This window comes from Protopterus annectens, chromosome 13.part0 (assembly GCF_019279795.1).
Source record: "Protopterus annectens isolate FY-2018-M chromosome 13.part0, PAN1.0, whole genome shotgun sequence".
In the NCBI taxonomy this organism is placed as follows: domain Eukaryota; kingdom Metazoa; phylum Chordata; order Ceratodontiformes; family Protopteridae; genus Protopterus; species Protopterus annectens.
This window is the reverse complement of record NC_056747.1, coordinates 1,042,435,557-1,042,460,202: the sequence shown is the minus strand read 5'-3', so window position 1 is coordinate 1,042,460,202 and position 24,646 is coordinate 1,042,435,557. Positions and strand designations below refer to the sequence as shown.

General features: G+C 37.5%; 1 protein-coding gene across 1 annotated transcript in view; it reads right to left on the bottom strand.

Annotated features, from left to right (window-relative positions):
- Positions 1 to 253: 253 nt before the first annotated feature.
- LOC122788400 (brorin-like) overlaps positions 254 to 24,646 on the bottom strand; it is a 191,398-nt gene continuing 167,005 nt past the window's right edge. Inside the window, exon 3 of the mRNA XM_044055470.1 lies at positions 254 to 617. Within this exon, the coding sequence (XP_043911405.1) occupies positions 436 to 617 (182 nt within the window). The 3' untranslated portion in view covers positions 254 to 435. The remainder of the gene's footprint in view (positions 618 to 24,646) is intronic.

Below are 24,646 nucleotides of genomic sequence, written 5' to 3'. Positions count from 1 at the left end.
ATTGTTGTTAACAAAAGAGCTTATGAGGAAATTGTTTTTGCTAAACTAACCTTGCCTCCAGTTATGTTAGATGCGTTTATAAATCTTTCATGTTACCAAGGAATACATTTATGTATGTGTTGTCTGAGGATACTGTAATGGAGCCATGTGGATAATTTATCCTGAAGGGAATGAGTTTGAGAGATCTTTTATGTCATGAGAAATATCATTTAATTTGAGCAAATCATAGTAAAAAACTTAAACAATGCTGCTGTGTAGACATAGTCTCTTGACAAAATGGTTTGATAATACTTTAAATCTCACATAGCAGGAAGATCTCAATAATCTTTTCTACAGAACTACACATATGTGAGTGCTTTTTTTCAAGAACTTGAATAAAATATACAGAGAATAACATTTTCAGGAAAATCTGTCAATTATATAAATGACATTCTATCAAAAGAAGTTAGTAATGAGTTGTTTTCCAGAACTGACATCACGTTGCTGTTTTATACATAAGGCTTGCGGCTGAATGTACCACGTGCCATCTTCATAAGTACAGAAACATATTGTCCTCTCGCCAGTTTTCACAGTCATGCCTGCAGGGATAATCACAGAGCCGGCATAGCAGTTAGGTCCTGCAATGTAAGGGAAAGAAAATGGTAAATGAAGGGACTTTGTACCCCATTACTCTATTCCTTTCAGGCTGTAATTAAATATTGTCCAAGTACATCTGAATCACTAATATATCTTTTGAGAACTTTGTTATGCCTACGCATTTCCCCTTAAAGAGTATTTATTAATTTGATAACTAAGCAAATGAACTAGTCCAGGAACCATTTTCAGCTATGATCCATCACAAAGGTACGGGACATGATACAGTGAATTACAACAAACGAAATTTGCACTGGATAAAGTAAGGCTGATATACAGAAAACAAGTCTATTAAACAAATTCACAGCTCTCTGACTGCCAAAATTCAGTGGAAACAATTACTACTAATATATAGAGTAGATTACTGTTTACAGAATAGTATACAGCAAATTACTATTTGCAGAAATATTGAATTAGATGTACAACAGAACAACATAACCTGAATTGGAAATTTAATTAGTTGTGATATAAATGAGGAAATATTAGGACTTGTTGAGTGCAATATGGAATCTGAGATCTACCACTGAAAGTGTCTCCTTAAGAAGTGTATATGTTGAAAGACCTGAGCAATGCAAACAAATTTCCAATGGCACCATGCTTTATCCATGCATCCATCCATCCAGCTACAACCACTTTTTTCCCTATTTTTGTACATGGGGTCAGGGTGGTGTTCTTTATGTAGACCTTGAAGTATTTAAGAGTATAAAGTTTAGTGCCATATAGACACAGGCAATCGGTTAAAAAGGCTATATTGAACATGCATTAAGAATTATAAATGGAGAAAATTGCTATTAATCCTGGTAATTTTAAAAGACATTGAAGGCCTAGAGTCACATAGGGGCTAGGCTTTAAATGTATTGTGGATATGCATTTTCCTAATGTAGACTGGAACTTGTTCTGTGAGGAAGAAGTTTATTTTAACAAACAAATCCAGAATGTGTGGCGGTCGCATAAACACCTCTTCAGAAACGAGTAAACAAATGGAGGTGTACTGGTGTGTCCAAAATGGAAAGACTCCAAAACCAAATAAAAAACGTTAATAGTAAGATATCATGCACTAAGTCATTCCACACTAGATTTAGCACTTTTGTCTCTTACGCTTCCACAAAGACTTCATGAGAACCAGTTATATATTCTTCATTGGTGAGAGCATTATTATAATGGTTGAATTTGAATTACTCACTAATATCAGTAATTGCCTATTCTGTTTTTTCAAACAATATAAACCTCTCCCTGTGTGATGTTAATGTTGGCAACACATTATTGCTTCTTCAGTACCGATTGTGGCATGCCTTGTATAAAAAAATTGTTACTCCTGTCATCTTACAATTTTTTTCCTGCTTCCGAACTATTAATTTTTTGAAAGTGTTTACAGTTCAGTTGTATTTTCAAGACAGTAGAGAGTTCATTATCCAAACTAACTGGGACCTAGGGTAGTTTGGATAATTAAACTGTCTGAATAATCAAACATACATTGAACCGGATAAAAAAACTTCTAAAATCTTGTTTTTTCTGCATGCAGGGAATACACTTTTTAATAATTCAACAATCCCAGTAGACAATAAAGAATATTTTTCACGCAAAAGTGAGCTACAAGCTCAAAAAATATGCAAAAGCGAATATGTATAACGTTTATATATTCATACTTTACGATTCTTCCTACCCAAAAACTTTGAAAGGCTGCGTTTGGATAATTGACATTTTGGATAACTGACACTCGGATAATCAACTGTCTACTGAAGTTGGATCAAATTTTTCATTATTTTTATTATTTAGAATTTTGCACCAGTTTTTTTAGTGTCAGAGAATATTAAGTTACTGGAAGGTAAATTTATGCAAACTTAAGACAGTGAATAGTAATTTTACTTCTAAAGTTTACAGGAAGGATACGTTCTCAAACTCCTACTTAAATTACACCAGTTGTCACCCTCCACATCAAAAGAAGAGTGTAGTTAAGGGTCAGTTGGTGCGTTTAAGTAGAATGACATCAGAGGACGACATCTTCCTCCAAGGAGTGGATTACTTAAGGGGTTTGTTTATCAACAGGGGTTACCCACAGGAATTTTTTGACAAGATTTTTGAAGAAGTAAATGAAAAACGAAAGGATATATTTGCACCTATTTTAGGGAGAGAACAAATTCATCAAACACCTGTCCACAAAAATAAAGTTTGTGACCAGTACGAATCAGGACTTATAACAACTTATGGAGGACAGTCAGGTCTTGTTAAGAAAATTTTCATTAGAGAATGGAATAATTTTTCCAAAGTGTCTGATTTAGATCACATTTTTGAAAAGGATTTAGTTTATACATACAGGAAGGGTAACACGATTAAAAATATACTAGAAAGAGGTCCTAACATTAAGAAAAATAGTCAGAAAACAGGTTTACACAAATGTGGTAGATGCAATTATTGCAAACACTTGATTTGTGGTACCCAATGCTTTTTACAGGCTAGGGGGAAAAATCTGTACTTGAACAGTTTTGTAAACTGTGACACTAAAGGAATTATTTACATCTCTTTATGTAGTGAATGTAACTCCTTTTACATTGGAAAAAGTGAAAGGAAGTTAAAACAAAGAATCTATGAACACTATTATGACATCAGGGTGAGAAAAGAAACAAATGCATTATATAAACACACATTATGTTGTAAGAACTCCACTTTTAGATTCTTTGTTCTTGAAGTTGTACCTACAAATCCCAGGGGAGGTATGTGGGAAACTTTCATTGAGTACAGAGAGCTTTATTGGCAAATTGTGCTTGACGCAAGTAAGAATTTTGGACTTAATGAGTTTGTGTCCTTAGCACCTATTCTTAAACTCAGAGCAGCTAAGTTGTAGTTTAGGATGAGGTGGTTAATACACTAGTACTTTAAAATTTCAAAAACATTTTTTAATACTTTGATTTTCTCTGGTGGTTTACATTTGTTGTACTTTATTCATATACACACACACAACTATTCTTTTATTTCATTTTAGTGTAAATGATTATTTTCTTCTGGTGTATGACTATTTGATGTCATATTTTATTTCACCACAAGATGGAGATAAAACCTTTTGTCAAAGTGAGTCTTTTAATCAAACCAAGGTTTTATGGCAATCAAATGTTTTTAAACAATATTTATATGTTTTTAACATAACATTCTATTTTGTATTACACAAGGTTTTTATTAACACAAATTGATTTGTTTTTAGGAAACTACATTTGTTATTTATAGAGTTATTTAAGAGAGATTCATTGTTGAGTGACAATTTTGTAATACATGATTTACTAATTGCTTTTATGTGATTGGGTGGTCTGTTTTTAAAAAACAGGGGTGGATACTATAAAAACACTATGCACTTTACTTCTAATGTATTCTGATAAAGTTGAAGACGAAAACGTTGGATGGTTGGCGTTATACTGTATTCTCCGTGGTTCATGCTGTGTATTCGTTTTGTACATTAAACGTGGAAATCTCCTGACAATCTACTGGACTGGGATTCATTTGCGCTTGTGTGGTGGACTTTTTGTTTTACCAGTGCGTTTTTTCCACTATTTGTTGGCAACTATTTATTTATGGGACCTAGGGTAGTTTGGATAATTAAACTGTCTGAATAATCAAACATACATTGAACCGGATAAAAAAACTTCTAAAATCTTGTTTTTTCTGCATGCAGGGAATACACTTTTTAATAATTCAACAATCCCAGTAGACAATAAAGAATATTTTTCACACAAAAGTGAGCTACAAGCGCAAAAAATATGCAAAAGCGAATACGTATAACGTTTATATATTCATACTTTACGATTCTTTCTACCCAAAAACTTTGGAAGGCTGCGTTTGGATAATTGACATTTTGGATAACTGACACTCAGATAATCGACTGTCTACTGAAGTTGGATCAAATTTTTCATTATTTTTATTATTTAGAATTTTGCACCAGTTTTTTTTTAGTGTCAGGGAATATTAAGTTACTGGAAGGTAAATTTATGCAAACTTAAGACAGTGAATAAACATCTGCAATGGAGATAAACATCCACAAACAACTTCCTTTTCAACTTTTTTCTTATCCACCTGCCTTGCATAACACTGGTAATTGCAAAGATTGTGCTAGATTTTATAAAGTGCTAAATGCAGTTAAAGCATTGCAAGATTTCTGTTACAGAAAGATGTTACAGATGTTAGAAAACAAGGAAGCTAGAAAAGGAGAGTCCAGAAAGACGTGAAAATGTTAAGAAGGCAAACAGTGTCAGAACTGTTTATTTTAAATAAATTAATATTAATAATTAATTAATAATAAATATCTAAAAACTCTAAAGAATTGAATGACAATGCTGAAAATGAAACAAAGAGAATATGTAAAAAAAATTCCCTACACTCTTGATCTAATAATAATAATACAATATCAAAGTCTCCCGCAACTCTGATAACTGAGCTTGTGCAGAAGGGTAAGAAAAAAGCTATGCTTTTATTTGTTTCCATTTCAGAGAGAAAAATCTAAGCACCAACACCGCAGCCAGTATTCCTCACACTATGGTGAATAGATAGTTAATAAATAGCACAATTCCTTACTAAGTAAACATAACTATATTTTGTGTAACAGCATACCGGTTTCAGCTTAATTAGCCGTCATCAGTGTTTCAATGAATGAATGAAGCACTGATGAAGGCTAATTAAGCCAAAACCGGTATGCTGTTATGGCAGAATAAAGTTATGTTTACTTGGTGTATATTAATTAGCCTTTTTTCCATGCACCTGGCCTTACTTTCATGAAATATTGGAGGTTTACCAGAAAAATCTAAGCACCTACCACAAAAAGGACCAGATCAACCCTCAAATATTAAGATAATCATATTTAAGGTACATTCTACATCTGAGGTTTAGTATTTGCTTTAAAGGGAATGGGAAAATGTAGAGAAAATGACTTTCCTATCATCTCTGTATTTAACATCATTGATCCTCTTTGATGGGTATATAGTTGTCTTCATTGTCTCATCCATTCCAGACTGGGATTTTTTATCTGAAACTGCTGTATTCAGGGGCATGCACACCACATACCAGTGCACATCATTATATAACACTTTGAAGAAGAAGAATGTGCCTAGTTCCTTACCTAACAGTTATTTTCTGCTGCTCACAAATCCCAGAATGTAAGCCATATGTAGTTGTAGAAAATAGTCCATATTTGATCTCTAAAGTACCAAAGTTTTCAAAATTTGTGTGTCTACCAGTAATGAGTTAGAACCTATGCTTGTATTGTCTGTGCTGCCAAGGGGATGATCAAAATATGAAGCACTCTCATAAGGGCCAGCAATTCAACCAGCCACCTATACATGTAAAAATAAGGAGCTCTTGGTCTGTTCTGATACATAGAGAATAGCAGTGGTGAAACTGACACGTGCAGAGGTTGGTGGGATGTTCTCTCGGGTCTATATCAGTTCATAGAATCGCTTATCATTGAACACTTATTCATCAAACAACAATTTATCGAAGCTGCAAATCAGCAGACTTTTTCAGCAAATGTTCTAGGGCAAACCAATGGTAGGCCACCCTACCGATTAAGAACCAAACAATAAAACTTAACTACTCAAGTGGGGATGCTATGCCTCCCACACCCCTCCTAACTAAATATACCAACTCTGAGATTGCACTACAGTGGGGAAAAGGGCAAATTCTGGATGGCGGACAGCTGTTGCCTTGCACTGGGAAAAAATTCACTGAAAGCCCCATCCAAAAATTGGTAGCTTCTTTAAATAGGTGTTCAATGAAGAGGTGATCACTATTTTGTGATTCGATGAACTGATATAGATCCATTCTTTCATGCATTCATAAGCATCCACTTTGATGGCTGATAAGGGGCCAAGATGAGGATCACTTCCAGCAGCCACACTGAAGATGGGCCTTGCGATGTAGGACTGCCTGCAATGCCCATCCTCCTATTGGATCCTTGATCTAGACCATTTGGTCACCTGTTCAAGGCTTGGTTGTTACAGTCAGGCCTTCCATCAGCCCAGTAGGACATGATGGCTCAGTTTAAGAAAGTCTATCTGGCATTTCCTTGTTAGGATCTATGGCTCCAATCATAGACTTAAGGCAGTTCCTTGAAGTCTGATGAAACCTGTCGGTGTGGCTGAAGGAATACACCCTAATGGAAGATGGCCTGATGCCAGCACTATGAATAATGTAGGCTTCACAGTTATCATTACCATTTTTGGCAGACTTATCTTCAAGCAGCAACACCTTGTCTCTCAACAGGCTAGTGCTCACTAGTCATATACTCAGTCCACTGAATGACATCCATGCAATAACAATTACCTTCTGGAGCTGGAGGTGACAGACTTCTCTGTCCTCGTGTCTTCCTACAAGGATTTAGATCAATTAGAAGATATTATCTAGGAGATAGCTAAGGATAAGGAATTGTTTCTCAAATAGCTCCCTGTGAGATAACCACTTCATCAGAGAAACCTTAAGGTCCATTGTGTACTGGTTCCTGGCTCACATTCTGTTCATTCAGAAATGCCACAAAATGTATCTGGAGAAGAAGCAAAATGAGCCTTATGTCATACCCAGGGGCCCTGTTATTAAATATACTGTTTATGCAGATAGGGAGATCCTATATTCTGCTTCTCCTGCTCCCAAGAAGATGACTACCATCTAAAACACACACTTTAAAAGATTAAGATCTGTTTTAGGGCTCCTACATGACTTCCTCAGTAAACTACAGGACTAAGTGTCCAAAGCCAGACGTGAAATTATAGGCAGGGTAGAGGAGAAAGTATTTTCATCTGCTGTATTGAATCTTATATCATTCAACTTTTTGTCTCAGCTTTATCAATTTCAGTCAAACCAATGCTCAAGGAAAAGTTGATCTACATTCTATCTCTGGCTTTTATAGTGGACTATTAAGTAGTCCATTCATGGCAACTTTGACTGTATTGATGCTATGACTAAGACTAAATCCCCTAATTTCAAATCTCAGGGAATAACACCAAAACTAGTCATTAACATGATCTCATGGCTGAGTATGTCTTGATTTTATACTTACAGATCCTTTGTGGTAAAAAGAAACCCTCCATTTTCCAGCCAAGAAGATGGTCCATGGTTGGGGCCACAACTAGTTTCTCTTTAAGACATGACTCTTACTGTAGAATCTCTGATCTCATCACATCTCCCATAAGGGTTGTCTGAATGGAGAGATGAAGTGGTCTTAATAGAGATATGAAAGGGGTCCAAATAAAGAGATGATAAGTCAGCAAATAAAGGAGATTATTATTGCCGAAACTGAATTGATCCTCAAGTCTCGGTGAGTACCTTCACAATGTGGTCCCTGTTTTTCACAAAATTTCACCAAGATGACACTGATATATATATATATATATATATATATATATATATATATATATATATATATATATATATGTATACATATATATATATATATATATATATATATATATATATATATATATAGACTGTATTTTATATAGCATACATCATGGACAGAAGTAGGTTAAAAATTAAAAATGAGAGCTGGGTGCACAAGAGCCACGATAAAAAAGTGCCCAAGCCTAGTGAGCCCACTGGTGTCAGGACTGGAAAAGATGACAGTGCAAAATCCTTAAAATGCTGAAACATTCCTACAATGGGGCAAGGCCAGGCCTAGGGAGAGGATGTCCCCCCTGTTGTACAAGGAAGTAGTAGTCCACAAAAATCACAAAAACTGAAGGCCAAAGAAGAACAATAAAGATGATAAAGTAGACTATAGAGAATAAGAAAGAAATTATGTATTGTTACTATTATGCAAAAAGTCCAGAATTTCCAGACACAAGATATACAAAATGATTAAGGGAGAAATTAGAGGAAAGAAGAATACTTCCACAGGGAAAAACTGTCAGAAGCTTCAAATAAAAAAAATTGCATTGATTAATATAAGATATTTGTGGAAAACAGTATATAGATCAAGAAAGTATTATCAGTTTGGAAAAAGTAGCATCGGAGGAAGTGCAAAAATATAAACAACAAAATCTAGAGATTTTTGAAAAGTATAAAAAAGAAATATGGACATGGGAAAGAAAGAGATATTTGATATGGTGCAATATTTATGCAAAGGAGAAAGCCAAATTAATCAAGATAAAAAAGGCAGCCCCAAAGATATTCAAAGAGAAATACAGGCAAAGGCATCCGGATATGGAAAATTTCAAAGTAAATAAAATAGTATTACAAAGAGGGAATGTAGAAAAGTATAGTAAAGTAGAAGTTAAAAAAAATAGAAGTTGAAGTTATGGGGTGCCTGCAAAGTGAAGGATTTAGTACAGAAGGTTTAACACAGGTTACATCACAGCATGATGGAGTGAGTTCCCAAAGTAAGAAGCAGGAAGATCAGGAGACATCTGAAGAAGAAATATGGACATGGGAAAGAAAAAGATACTTAATATGGTGTAATATTTATACAAAGGAGAAAGCAAAACTAACCAATACAAAAAGAGCAGCACAAAAAATATTTGAAGAGAAATGCAGGCAAAGGGATCTGGACATGGAAAACTTTACAATACAAAAAATAACAAGACAAAGAGGAAAAGTAGAAAAAGATATTAGTAATGGAGAAATTTAAGAAACAGGAACTGAGATTATGGAGTACCTGCGAAGTGAAGGATTCAGTGTAGAAAATCTAATTCAGAAAACACCACAACAGGGTAGAGCAATGAATATCCACATTAAGGGGAAACCAATGGAACAGGAAGCAATTGGTAAGGTGCCATATGAAGATATTTTGGAGCCTTCCACAGGAAACCAGTACAAATGTTCACTTGAAGCTAGACAGTATGGGAAGGAACAGGAAACTGTGGAAACTCTGATGCAGTCAATGTTGAGGAGTGATAGGCCAGTGAGTTCTCATATGACAGAGCAAAGGATGGCACAGCAATGAAATTGAAGAGAATGTGCCACAAGAAGATGCTTTAAAACTTTCTATAGAATGCCCACTGGAAATGGAAAACAAAAAAATTGCTCTCAGTTTAGAAGAATGTGAGCTAAGAGAAGAGTTGCTTAATTTAATAGACATATATAGATATATTAAGATCAAGGAAAGAAATAGACTGCAGAAGGTCAATAAAACCCAACAAGTCAGAAGACTGATAAACAAATGAACACAGTAATTAGGACTGTCCATAGTGATCCATGCAATATAACAGAAGTTAACAGGATATATTACCACAAGAACACAGGGTAGTGAAGGAAAGGAAGTTTCTCAACCAACCTTGAATTATAGTGTTTCATCCCTTCTCACTTAACCTAAACATTTCATTTTATGCATCTGCTTTTACTGTATTTGTGTTTTGTGCTACTTTATTTTGCTTTTTGCTGCTTGTTCTTAAAAGTACTCAATTGCATTTATTCTGCTGCATTTATTACTACTTGTTCGTAGCCTAATTAAATTGCAACTGTTATTCTAAGCCTTTTGGTTTAAGCACTTGGGCTTCAGGCCATTTTTTTTACATTAAGAAGGTTTGCGGTCTACACTCTTGTGGCAGGAGATGTAGCTTACATTCTTCTAAGTTGGGAATTGCTGGTTGAAGTCTTAGTGTCTGTTATTCTAAAAGTGTCTTAGTTCTGATTTAACCATTTGGGTTTAAGGCCAGTTATTTTACATTATAAAGGTTTGTGGCCTGCACTCTTGTGGGAGAAGAGGGTAGATTCTGCCCTTCTGAGCTGGGAATTGCTGGTTGAAGGCTTATTGTGCCTGCTTATTTGAACTGATGCTTTCTGAAATTGGTGTGCCTTGTTTGCTGTAGCATAGACTAGATCCAGACCTGCTAAATCTAGCTCTGTTTCTATAGCTTGAGCATTCCTCCAGACCAATGTAGCTTAGTTTGTATAACTTGAGCACTCCTCCAGGCCCTCTTTTTTTTCGCAGATGGTATCCTTGCACCCTAGTGGCAGAACTGTGCAGTTAGAACTTATGTGATTGAAGACTGCTGGAACAGGGCTCAGTTTTTAGATTTTTTATTGGTTAATTGGTTATTTTGTTTAAATCAGTTTGCCCTTGTTTGCTACTGTTATATTTGTGTGTATCTGTTCACCTGTGTTAAATCAACCTAAACAGAGTTTAAATATCTTTAGCATTGGTTACAGGTTTTGCTGTATCCACATCTGTTTGTGTGATTCCTGTGTTTACTGCTACTCCATCTTGTGTTGTCCAGGGCCTGCTTGCACCTAGTGGGAGTAAGTGAACTGGTTGGAGTTGGTTTGGCATAGGGTATTGAGCAAAGAGCTCAGGGACAAGGGTTGATTGGTCAATTCCACTATTTCTAGTTTACTTTCATTTTTGTGGTATTTAAACTCAGCATTTGCATGGGTTTGTGCATGTTTGACTGTAGTGCACTGCCACTGCACTGTTTAAACCCTTTGTGAGGTATCTCAGCTGCACTATTTCCCTTACCAGCACTCCTGTGTAAGTGAGGTCCTCGCCAACAGCTACTGTATTAATTTTATCCAGCCCTACTCACACCTATAGGTACTCTCTTCAGATAGTACCCACACAACTATCCCTGACCTCTCTTCCACAGATTCTGATAACCATGGATGGACAATTTCCTATGGTTTCTCCTGCTAGTATGGTTGATATGGGCATCCTGAGACAGTGTAGAAACTGCCTTCTGTACAGAGACAACCCTCTGCTACTACCGCCTAGGAACACAATATGTGAGAGACGAAATTACATTACGAACCTAGAAACCTTGCTGCCTCAGTCACAAGCCAGTCCATCTGGCACTGAGAAGGTTGTCTGCACAAACACTATGAACACCACACCTCTAACACTACCCACATCTGTACAACACACCCCTACGTATGTGGGGGTTCTTAACAAAAATATTCCTAAACAAAAGAGACCTCCGAAGCAAAAACACACACATACATCACAACCCACAGCATCAAGCATCACACATAGTACGCAAGTCTGTGTCTCACAGCCTCTAAGGCCCAGCCACAAGCCCAACATACTAGTCATAGGAGACTGTATCGAGAGACACACAAATGTCACCCTCACCAGGCTAGACAAAGAGAAAGTCACGGTAAGTTGCTTGTCAGGTGCTAAATTCTGCCATATCATGCATGCACTCAAGTAACAGGTACTACGTAGTCCATGTTGGTGTGAATAGCTTGAGACGTACCTCTCTGGACTATATGAAGAGACATGATTGAGCTGAATATGTGTCCCAGGCAGGTATGTCCATAACCTTAAGCAGCATCCTATCATCACCCAGAATAATGCCTCAATACAAACAGAAAATGATTGACTTTAACAATTGGCTTAGTTTCTGGTGTCATTCCAAGGGGATCCAGTACCTGACAGCCTGGGAGGACAATGATTGACAGACCACAATGCTTTGTCAGAGATGGCCTTCATCTGTCTCTGCTGGGCTTTAGGCTTCTAGCAAAGGCTCTTGCCTCCTCCTCCATAGTGCCTTTTTTAGGTGAAGTCATGAGCACAAAATTACCAACATGAAAAATTCTTCTAAATAAAATTTAAAGGTCATACTGCTAAACACTAGGAGTCTTAGCATGAAACTGCACTCATTGTACATATTCCTTGCACTGGAGGATGCTGACAATTGTGCAGTTACTGAAACCTGGTTCAAAGCTGTGGCGAGCACCCCAACCTTACCAGGTTACTCATCCTACCATACTTTCAAACCCCAAATGGAGAGCTACAAAGCCAAAGGAGGTGGAGTTTTAATATTTATCAAAGACATACACATCTCCAGGCTGGTCAAATGATATGTCGCACAGGAGACACTCCAAGTGCAGTTAACTGTTGACAAAACACCTATTCAAATCATAGCTAGCTACAGACCCCCAACCATGACTCAGAACACCCACACCACCTATCTGGACTTACTTTAATCCATGAAGGTTCAACCCTCTACCCTGATCCTGGGTGACTTTAACTACCCAACCATAGAGTGAAAGACCTATTCTAGCCCAAACATGAATGCTCAGAGATTTCTCGACTTCATCAATGCATTGGATCAGTTGGTCAACATACCTATGAGAGGTGAAAATATCCAGTACCTGGTCCTAACCAACATGAGTAGCCAATGTAGCACCCCTACAGTGTCATTCTCCTTTGTAAGATCTGACCATAAAGCAATCATTTTTGAAGTCACCATCTCCCCTTACCCCCCGCCCCTTGTCAGGGTCAAATGAAAAAAACTTTTACAAAGCTGACTACAAACTCCTCAGAGCAGGTATAAACAGCTTCACAACCACCGTCCCTTCAGTTGGAACTAGCACAAATGTCCAAGCCTACACCAGAAAAACTATATGGGCACCTACATAGCTGTATGGACTCAGCAATACCTGACAGGACCAATTCATCTTCCTTAAGAAAGAGTAAACCTGTCTGGTGGACAGCAGCAATAAACTATAATAAAAGGAAATATTTGCTGTCCAGGACCAAGAAGTAGTAGGTGCCAAGTTGGAAGCAACCTCTCCTTTGTCTGAACAAGCAAATAAAGTCACTGGTGAAATCCTCTAACGTTAACTTTGAGTCTAGATTGGCCACATCCACTAAGGACAATCACAAGGCCTGCTTCACATATGTCCGCAATCTCAAAGGTAACACCCAAATCTGCTCTGAACTGGTGGTCAGTAACATCACATACACAAACACCATAGATATAGCCAACCTGCTGGCAGACAGGTTCAGAGAAAACCTCACCCCCCTGTCCCCACATCAGTAAACCAGGACATCCCCAGCACCTGCCCCCCTCCCCACATCACCAGGGAGAAGGTCCTTAATGCCCTCTCAAAGGCAAAAAATACAGTCTCCATGGGACCTGATAACATCACTGGCTGCATCCTACATGAACTCAGGCATGAGCTGTCAGCTCCATTAGACACCCTATTCAACCAAAGCCTGAGCACAGGCTTCATCCCAGCTGAATGGAGGACAGCCATTGTCATCCCACTACACAAAGGTGGAGCGTCCCCTGACCCAGGCAATTATAAGCCTATCAGCCTAACTAGCCTGATCCACAAGGCCATGGAATGCATTATCATGGACCTTATAAACAAGGACATCGGCAACCTCCAAATGCTTGACCCCACACAGTTTGCTTTTGTCAAAGGGAGTTCATGCTTCTTTGAAACAGACACCAAAGCCATGGATGAGGGAAAGACGGTGCACACCACCTACTATCTTGACCTAGTCAAAGCCTTTGATACTATTCCCCACTTGGGCATAATAGATAAACTCTCCCAGCTATACATCAGCCCATATGTTACCAGATGGGTAGCTAACTGGTTCACTGATAGAACCCACTCAGTCAAAGTAGGGGATGCCACCTCTAGTAGTAGACATGTAATGAGTGGTGTACCCCAAGGATTGGTCTTGGGGCCTCTACTGTTTGGGATATACTTTTCTGAGGTGGAAGCCAAAACCAGTGGTCTGTTGCTGTCCAAGTTTGCAGATGACTGCAAGCTGTGTGCTGTCTTAAATTCCTCTAGTGATGTAAATATCCTCCAAGAGGGTCTTAACCAAACTAATGACAGGTGCCAGAAGCATGGCCTCAAACTGAATGCCAAGAAATTCATCGTTATCCCATTTGGAGAAAATTGCATGCCCACTAATTATCACATTAATAACAACATACTAAGCACGGAATCAGTCATGAGTGACTTGGGCACCCAGGATAATGGCAACCTCACTTTTGACTACCATTGTTGCCTCTGTTGTATGGAAGGTTTTCTACTTGGCCCACCTCATAAATAAGGGTATTTTATCCAGGAACAAGGAGGTCATAACATTCCTGTACTCCTCCCTTATCAGACCCATTATCGAGTACAATACCCCCTTTGGCATGTACCTTGCCAAGCACATGAAGCAGTTAGAGAGATGTCAGAGGTTCATGACCAGGAAAATCCAGGGTCTCAAACACCTATCCTATACAGATAGGCTAAGAGCTCTGTCCCTCTACTCAGTCTCATACAGACTGCTCAGAGGTGAGCTGTGTCTGGCATACAAGGCCATCTCAGACCCAGCCTTGATGTAGTTACTGCATATCTGTAAAACAAACTCCACTAGAGCAACCCACACACAAGGCCTTAACCTGATCTGTGACATTAATAGAACTTGTTGGTGGGATAGATTTGTGTTTCAAAGACTCCCACATTTGTGGAATAGACTCCCTTTCCATGTCAGTCAGAGTACTTCTCTAGCCCTCTTTAAGAGGAACCTGGATGACTGGATGGGAACAGGAGCGGCTTTAGCTCACCTGGTGCCCTAGGCAAAAGGGCTCCAAGGCACCCCCCACCACACCACCTGGTGCCTCCATCCTGGTCTACATACATAAATAAAAATTTGAAAAGTGCCCCTACTAGAGCGGCACCCTAGGCAGCCTCCTAGTTGGCCTATGCCTAGGGCCAGCTATGGATGGGAAGCAGAAAATACACTCTTGGGATCCCACCTGTGTCCCTGCCGGACAGGGGAAACAGGTGCTGACTTTGAGGGAACATGGGCAAAATTCTTGGCTAGGCTTATAAAGTCCTCGGGGCCAATAGACTAGTATCATCCTATGACCCTATGAGAAATCGAATACCATCATGGAAGTATTGAATAGAGAAAAGTATAAAGCAATTAAGATAAGAAGTGTCACTGTTAGAAGAATATAGAAGAGGGAACAGGTGAACAAAAATACTAAGAAAGATAGATGCGATAAAATCAATGCGCAGTATTAGGACAGACCAGGATCTAGTATGCACTATCGCAAATGACAAACTAAAAATCTCAGCACAGGTAGAAACACTTAGAAGATATGCAGATAAATATAAAACAAAAGTACAAAATAAGCAATTTATTGATGACCAAAAAAGTTTTGTACAGAACTGGGAAACAAGGCAGAAAGAATTGAAAGACCACCCAGAAAAGAAGAAATAGATACATTCTGGAGAAATATCTATGAAGATCCTGTGAAACATAACAAAGATGTTAAGTGGACAGAAGAAATAAAAGAAAGAATAAGAAGTCTAAAGGTACAGGATATGAAATGGGATGAAGTATCAGCCAGAGAGATTGAAACAAATTTAAGAAAAGCCTTTAATTGGAAAACCCCAGATCCAGATGCAGTACCTAACTTTTGGTTAAAAGTATTAACATCTTTGCACAAAGATTTAGCCATGGGTAAGGACTATATATATGGGCACCCTGAGCAGACACCAACCTAGCTAACAACAGGAAAAGCAATGCTCCTACTTAAGAGTGAACCTGCAAGATACCCTAAAACCTATAGACCAATAACGTGCCATCTGATGACATATAAACTATATATGGGAATTGGTGCTGACGGAGTTTATTGTCATTTAGAAGATAACTTAATTATGGCAGTACAACAAAAGGGTAATACAAGAAAGTAGCAAAGGATCATTTACTGTTAAATAAATTCATAGTGGAGAACTGTATGAAGGGGAAGAATCTAAGTATAGCATGGATTGACTATAAAAAAGCATTTGATAGTATCCCACACTCATGGATAAAAGAGTGCTTAAAAATGTATAAGATACACCCTACACTGATCGACTTCATTACAGTGACCATGAAACAGTGGCAGACCACTTTGCAATTAAGCCATGACAAAGGACAAATTATTATCCCAGCGATAAAAATTCAAAGGTGGATATTCCAGGGTGAGTCTCTGTCACTGCTGCTATTCTGCCTTGCCTTAACCCATTAAGCTGTCTTATTTAACAACTCAGGCCATGGCTATAATTTGGCTCCTAGAGTGTAAAGACTTTTTGTCTTCTCTTTGTTGATGATTTAAAATTGTATAGCTAATTAGATGAAGAACTTAAAGCACAACTGCAAGTTGTCAAAAACTTTTTCAGATAATATAAGAATGTAATTTGGTCAAGATAAATGTGCAAAAGCAACCTTTAAAGCAGGAAAACTGCAGCACCAGGAAAACATCAGTTTGGGACAAGAATGTGATATAAAAACTTTAGCAAGATGGAGTGTATAAATATTTTGGAACTGATGAAGGGTCAACAATAAAATATAAACAAATGTGAGTAAAACTTAGTAAGGAATACTTTAAAAGACTTAAATTGATCTTAAAAGCAGCGTTGACATCTATGAACAAAATCCAAGCTATAAACCAATTTGTTCTTCATGTCCTAACTTAAAGTTCTGGAGTGACTGGCCAGTCCCAAAACATGCTGGATAGATTAGATAGGAAAACAAGAAGGATGCTTCATGCTCGCCAAATGATTTATAAAAATCAGTGCATACCAAGATTATATATTCCCTGTTCCAAAGGAGGGATGGGCTACCTTGAAATTGATTACATGTATAGATCTGCAACTGTGGAACTCCACACATATCTGCTGACCTCATAAGACCCAAACGTAGTGAATGTTTTGATACATGAGGAGAATAAATGTAAGATGACGTATGTGCTTAATCTAGCAGAAGGATATCGGCATCAAGCAGGAATGGAAATCAAACCAGAAGTAAATAAAAATCAGGCAGCAACTTCTTCTTCTTCTTTTAGCTTTTTCCTGGTTAGGGGTCACCACAGTGGATCACCTGTCCACTTATGATTGGCAGTGGAGTTTTTACGGTGTCGAGTTGCCAGCCCGGCACACAAACTTCCACAGAAGGCACTCACACACACACACACACACACACACACACACACACACACACACACACACACACACACACACACACACACACACACACACACACACACACACACACACACACACACACACACACACACACACACACACACACACACACACACACAAACACATGCATGCACTCATGCCTAGGGCCAATTCAGAGTGTCCAATCCACCTACAGCATGTCTTTGGGATGTGGGAGGAAACCGGCCCACCTGGAGGAAAAACACGCGACCACAGGGAGAACATGCAGACTCTGCACAGAAGCCCCCCAGCCAAGGACTGAACCGGAGAACCTCTTGCTGTGAGGTGATAATGCTCACTGCTGCACAACTGCAGCTGCCCTACCACCGTGGCTGTCCTACCACCATGGCCGTCCTACCATCACGGCCAAAAATCAAAAAAAAAAATCAGGCAGCAACTAATGTGCCAAAAAAAAAAACAAAAGAAAGAATATAAGGTAAAGGACCAGATGACAAGGGAAGAAATGTGGAAAATGCATAAATACAGTTGCAAGTATAGAAAACTTCTTGAAGAACCTCATGTTGATCAGGAACGAACACAGCAATGGTAAAGAGAGGCAAATTCAAACCAAGAGATAAAAGGTTAATATTGGCGGCCCAAGAAAGTGGACTGTGTACTCACTGGTTTACAAAGTTAATTGTACGAGTGGGAGAAACAGACAAATGTAGGTTTTGTAAAACTGATTTGGAAACAGTCGAACACCTTGTTGCTGGATGTGACATACTAATGGCAGAAGGACTGTATACTGAAAGGCATAATAATGTGGCAAGATTGTTGCACTGAGGATTGTGCAAACATTATGGTATTGAAGTGGCTGAAAAACACTGGAAACATGAACCACAAAGCATCATAGAAAATGATGAAGTTTACATCACATGGGATCATCCATTATCAACAGTTCAAAAGACAGATGCTAGAAAACTGGATATAGTGGCCCATGAAAATAAGACAAAAGTAGCATTGATCATTGAAATTGCCACACCCAGTGACTTGTATACAGAGAGAAACAAAGTCATAAAATATCAGGATATGCAGACAGAAATGAGAGCAATGTGGAAGTAAGATAGCCAGACAGTCCCAAAAGTAGGAGCAATGGGTTTTATAAAAAAATAATCTACAGTCATATTTAGATATGTTACCAATACATGTAACCCCTTGCGAATTGCAGGAGCCATCACTGGGCACATTGCGGGTGCTGAGAAGAGCACTTTTGGCTGACATCAAAGATTGAAAAAATAGTAATTTCCTGAACTTTAATCATACTTTGACTTAGAAATGGGGTTCATTCCCATCATGGTATTAGAAACCCAAAATATTTGGAGAAATTAAAAAAGGATTATAAGAACATTGTATGGTTGTCTTACATACAGAGAGACATAAAGTCATAAAATACCAGGATTTTCAGGCAGATTCAAGGCCAGTGTGGAAGAAGGATACCCAGGCAGTTACAGCAGTAGTAGGAGCAATGGGTCTTCATACTTAGATATGTTATTGGTATATGTAACTCCATAAGAATTGCAGGAGGAGTCATTACTGGGCCCATTGCAGGTGTGGGGTTGAAGAGCACTTCTGGCTAACATCAAAGATTGAAACAGTACTAATTTCATGAACTTTAATCATATTTTGAGTTAATAATGGGGTCGATTCCAGTCATGGTATTAGAAACCCAAAAGACTTGGAGAAATTAAAAAGGTTGTAAGAACTGCTTGAAACTGCCACAAAACCTACCACCTGACAGACATACCATGGCTAATAGAATAGATTTCCCAGTTACTGGCTGGTCAAGATGTTCCTTAAAGGAGTTCTGTATTTGCACTTGCCTTTGAGACTTCCCTCTTTGAGACTTGAACATCATGATTGACAGACACCCTCCTCAGTATCTAATAAAAACAAGTTAGTGATTTTGATAGCGAACAAAAACAAACACACAACTAGCTTATCAAATCAAATGCTACATTAGATATTCACCATCTTTGTAAGGTTTACATGAAGCAAATGCATTAGTTTCACAAGACATAACTGTTCAGCCCCTTTGTTCCATGGAACAAAAGATTGGTAGCTTCAAGCAAAGCTTTTCCTAGTGGATTGCTATTTACTTCATTATTTGCTATCAGAAAGCACAATTACCTGTTAGGAAACATTGCTGTCAAAAGCCACTCAATCAGAGGGAAGACTGCTAAAAGGAGTTGTTTCAAAAATGTCACCATTTTAGGCAGTTGTGCTACCACTACTGCCACTTATTGGCTATTTGTTCACACCTTTTCAAGCATTATTGTTTGGACCATGACTCCGTGAGTTGGGCTTCCTTTGTTAGGAAAAAAACAAGTCTTCTGAGGTTATACTCTTGGCTGGTCCCTGGCTCCATTCTATTTTGTGTTTTTTTTTTTTTCTGCTTGGGATTCAGCTCAGTTGTGACACATCACGGAGATTTCAAAGTCCTAGATACAGAAAATGTATTCTTATAATGTCAGTTGAGGCAGTACTGTACTAGGTCAACTGGCACTCTGGGTAGAACTGAGAAGCACCCCCCTTATTTGTTTATCCAGCCACGCCATCAGCTTCAACTGCTTAAATGAATCCCAGTACGCATTTGCATGCAGTCAGAAACTCTTCAAGACTGCTGATCATGCCCTGTAACAGCCTGGGAAAATGGCAGCCACTACATTTGTCCTACAATAGTTACAATACTACTAAGATGGAACTTCCTCGTGGGTTACTTTTTGGGTTAGAAATAATCTCTAGCTAGCCTGCTGTGCTCAGGATACTCTTACAATTACAAGCTGCTGTGGAAGTTCCCTGTAATCCAGGCAAGTATTTTTCTTCTGTATCATTTTCTCCCATCTGTTCACTGACCACTTAAGTGTCCCCACTGGTGCACAAGCCTATTCATTCGCAACATTGAGAAATGCCATTAATCATCAGTCAGGTTATGAGCCTGTACAGGGAACCATCATCTGGACAAACGCTGGGGGGAGGGGCACATGCTCTGTTTCTCTCTGGCATATTGGCAATGAAGAGCATTTTTCAGTTACAGCCCTAAGCCCTCCCATAGAAAGTGACTTACACACCTGTATCACTGCAAGGATTGCCTAATGATCCCACTGTCTGTGCATGCATGTTCCCCTCACATACAAGGACAGGATCTACTGCTGCAGGCTTGGGCAGCCACAGTGCATGTCCCACCTGGGCCTGCTTCTGTTTTTGGGCTTCATGAGACCTTCATCTCACAAAACTGGAGTGGTAGGCATAGTTGACCTGCCTCCCTCCTAGTATAAGTAACCCCCATACTTCAAGCCAGCACTTTCAGTCACACAGTAGGCAAATAAAGGCTGCCAGATTCAAACTTCATACTATAGGAAGCAGCTCATTACCTTCATCCTGTGCACTATCCACCCACCTTGTACAGTATCAGATATGGTAAGTATGTATCTATTATTATTAATATGTATGTATTTATCCAAATACAAAAAGATGCACATAAACTCCCAATGAACAGTCAAAACAAGAATCCATTCAGTTTTGAGTATGCCGTTCTTTATTATTACTGACAAACACAAACAAATGGAAGTGTGCAATACAAAACATATTTGAAGAATTATTTAAATAGAGAAAAACAAACAAACACATGACTACCATAGCAACCCCATGAAACAGCAAATCAAATGTTATCTTTGAAACAACCTATTTCTAAAAAATGTAAAGACTGTAAAGGATTTGCACACAATTTCTACAGAAAAGGATATATATTTATTAACATCTTTAAAAGTATGAAACCATACTTTCAATAAGTAAATTGTTGCAGAAACAAACTCCCACAAAATATAAAATATGTCTTGATACATGCAAACTTGTCAGAAGCTTATAAAAATACTTTTGCAATCACTTAACACCATCTAGTGGAAAGTGTTCAAAATTAAAATACAAATTATACAGCTGTAATAAATTTAGGATAGTCATAAATTATATGTATTTTTTGCTGATTGCTAACCTTTCATTACCAGCTTTCCTTTCACCTCCTCTAAATTATTGTAAACATGAGATGGTGGGGAGTGGCAGCAAATTTTCTACCATACCCAAGTGAAAATTTGTGCAAAAGAAGTCAAAACAGCAGCAAAGTATTGTTCAGTATTTCCTTGGTAGACATTTTAACATATACTCATTTGTGTGTGTGCGAGTGTGTGTGTGTGTGTTTTATACACACACACACACACACACACACACACACACACACACACACACACACACACACACACACACACACGATATATATATATATATATATATATATATATATATATATATATATATATATATATATATATATATATATATATATATATATATATATATATGGGTTCACTTCTAAATTCTGAGATCCCACGACCTCAACTTTCAATATCCAAAACTCATAATGTCGAGATTGTGGAATCTCGAAAGTATAAAAAAAAAAAAAAAAAAAAAAAATCTGACAACTTCTAAAAATATGTGTTTGCAGGGAGGAAAGCCCTCCTGCACACACCACACCCCCTGCAACCTAAATATACTAATTCCGAGATCACTGTACAGTGAAAAGAATGGTAATGTAGATCGCTATACAGTGCAGAATGGGAACATTACCATTCTCTTCACTGTAGTGTGATCACGGCGTTAGTATATTTAATTTCCAGGTGGTGTGGTGGGTAAAGGGGGGCTTGCCCCCAGCAAAAACATGTCTTTAAATGTTGTAATTTTTTTGTTGTTTTGTTTTATCATTTTTGAGATTCCACAATCTCGACATTATGGGTTTGGGATATTGAAAGTTGAGATTTTGGGATTTCGAAATTTCATAGTGGACCAATACATACACACATATATATATATATATATATATATATATATATATATATATATATGTATGTATGTATATATATATATATATATATATATATATATATATATATATGTATATATATATATATATATATATATATATATATATATAGAGAGAGAGAGAGAGAGATAGATATATATACATACACATATACAGTATATCTTCTAACCTATATCACCAAGAAATAGAAAAGGATCATCACATAAGTGTATCCAATATACTAGACATTATTCTGACCAAATAAACAGTTATAAGCACTGTGATACCCTACCATATCACTTCAAAGTGAGAAGCCCCCATACCCTCTATAGAAACGGGTATTAACCCTCTTCGTAATGCTGCCCCCTCCCCCAATCCTAACCCTACACCTTAACATCATTAAAACCTTCCCATAACACTGCCACTACTCAAACAATTTTGAGGCTAATATCACATATGTTTTTAGTTTTAATATCGAGAGAGGAAATAGTTTTCCTCTCTCGATACTGTTTTTGTTTTTTTTTTTGTTTATTTTTTGTTTTTGTTTTTTTTTTTGCTATTGTATATGATCAGACTTATTTTGTTGGTGTTTTACATTCAACAGTAGGGCAGTTTGGTCATGTACAATAGCCTCTATGTGCTTTGTTGACATACTTGCATCATACTATGAGTGTTCTATTGATCAGTGTATTATAGAAGTTAACTTAATTTGTGAGGAGACCAAACCCTATGAAGGGCAAGCTTATTATGTTTCTTGTTTAAATCAAATAAGTAAAGAACTACTCAGTCTCGAGAAACAAATTAAAGATAAAAAGATGCAATAGTTTAACAGAGGCATGGGGGAACTATCATAGAGGTAAACCGTTTGGGTTAACAAAAATGTTACATTTGGTATTTTGGACCCTAAATATTCCACACATAAGAGGAACAGACCCAAATCTGTTCTTAAGAAGCCCAGACCACCACAAAGTGGGACATCAGGGGATGATTCATTATCCACCACAGATGTGGATACCAACCATACCCGGGACTCTCCAACCCCAAAAGACAGAGTTTGGATAACCCTTTAGTGTCAAATATCTTAGGGGAGGAAGGAAACACAGGGCCAGTAAGTGATGTCGAAAGCCTTTTGAAAATCATGATACAGCATTAAGTAGTATTGAGAATGTTCATAATATATCATCTACACTTCTTTCTGAGGTTGAGTTAAAACTTCTAAATAAAGGTTTGAATTTTGTACTAGGTTTCTTTGTTGATGAGGACTCATTGGCTCAAGATGTTATATCCTTCTATTGGTTACTTAATCTTAGATTATATTTTGATTCTGAGTCACCAAATGTTAACATGAATGAATTCAGATTTCACAAATCTACTTTTATGCCACCTATGCAGAAGCATGTTGCTATGTTCCAGACCAGTGTGCTCAGAAATCTACATTTTAACACCAGTGAATATCAGATTTTATCTCACAATCTCTCAAAGGTTTAACAGCAGGTGTTACAAATTAAAAAAAAAAAAAAAACAACAATAATTTGGTTATTTTATCGGCTGACAAGGGTGGAGCAGTAGTGGTAATGGATTGGGACATGTATCACAATGAATCTCAAAGACAACTGATGGATGACATATACTATATGTACATGCCTTTAGATCCTACATCCAGATTTAAACATCAAATAGATACATTTCTTTTGACTGCTCTTGAAAAAGGGATTATTACTGACTCTGATTTACATCACCTTACTGTGCCAGATCCAAAACATCAATATTTGTATTTATTACTAAAAATTCATAAGGATCTACATAATCCACCTGGCAGACCTATAGTTTCGGGTAGGGGTTTTCTAACTGAACACCTTTCACAATTAATAAGTATCTTAAACCATTGTTAAGCTGGGTTAGATCATGTATACAGGATACAATACAATTCCTGCAGATAATTGCTGATATGCAGTTGGAGCTCGGTTGGTATTTATCTACTCTTGATGTTACAGCATTATATACCAAACATTCTACATTGGGCAGGGTTACAGGACCTGCAATATTGGCTTGATAGGGTTGAATTATACCAACCTGATTTAATACCTTTTTGGTTTGTTTGGCAGAACATGTGCTTACCAAAAATGCATTTTATTTTCATGGTAAATGTTTTTGGCAAGTTCAAAGGACTACAATGGGAGCATCTTTTGCCCCCATTTATGCGGATTTATTTATGGCTTATTTGAAGGAACAACTGATTTATGACCCCAGTCACAATATATTTATGGATGAGATTGATATATGGAGACATTTTCTGGATGACTGCTTGATGGTGTGGAGGGCAGATACAATTTTTTTACAGGAATTTGTAGAATACCTTAATAGTAATAAATGGGGATTCAATTTACAGTCAACTATCATTCTCAACAGATTACTTTTCTTGATGTTACTGTTATCGGGAATATTGATAACACTCTTGATTGTCATATATACCGG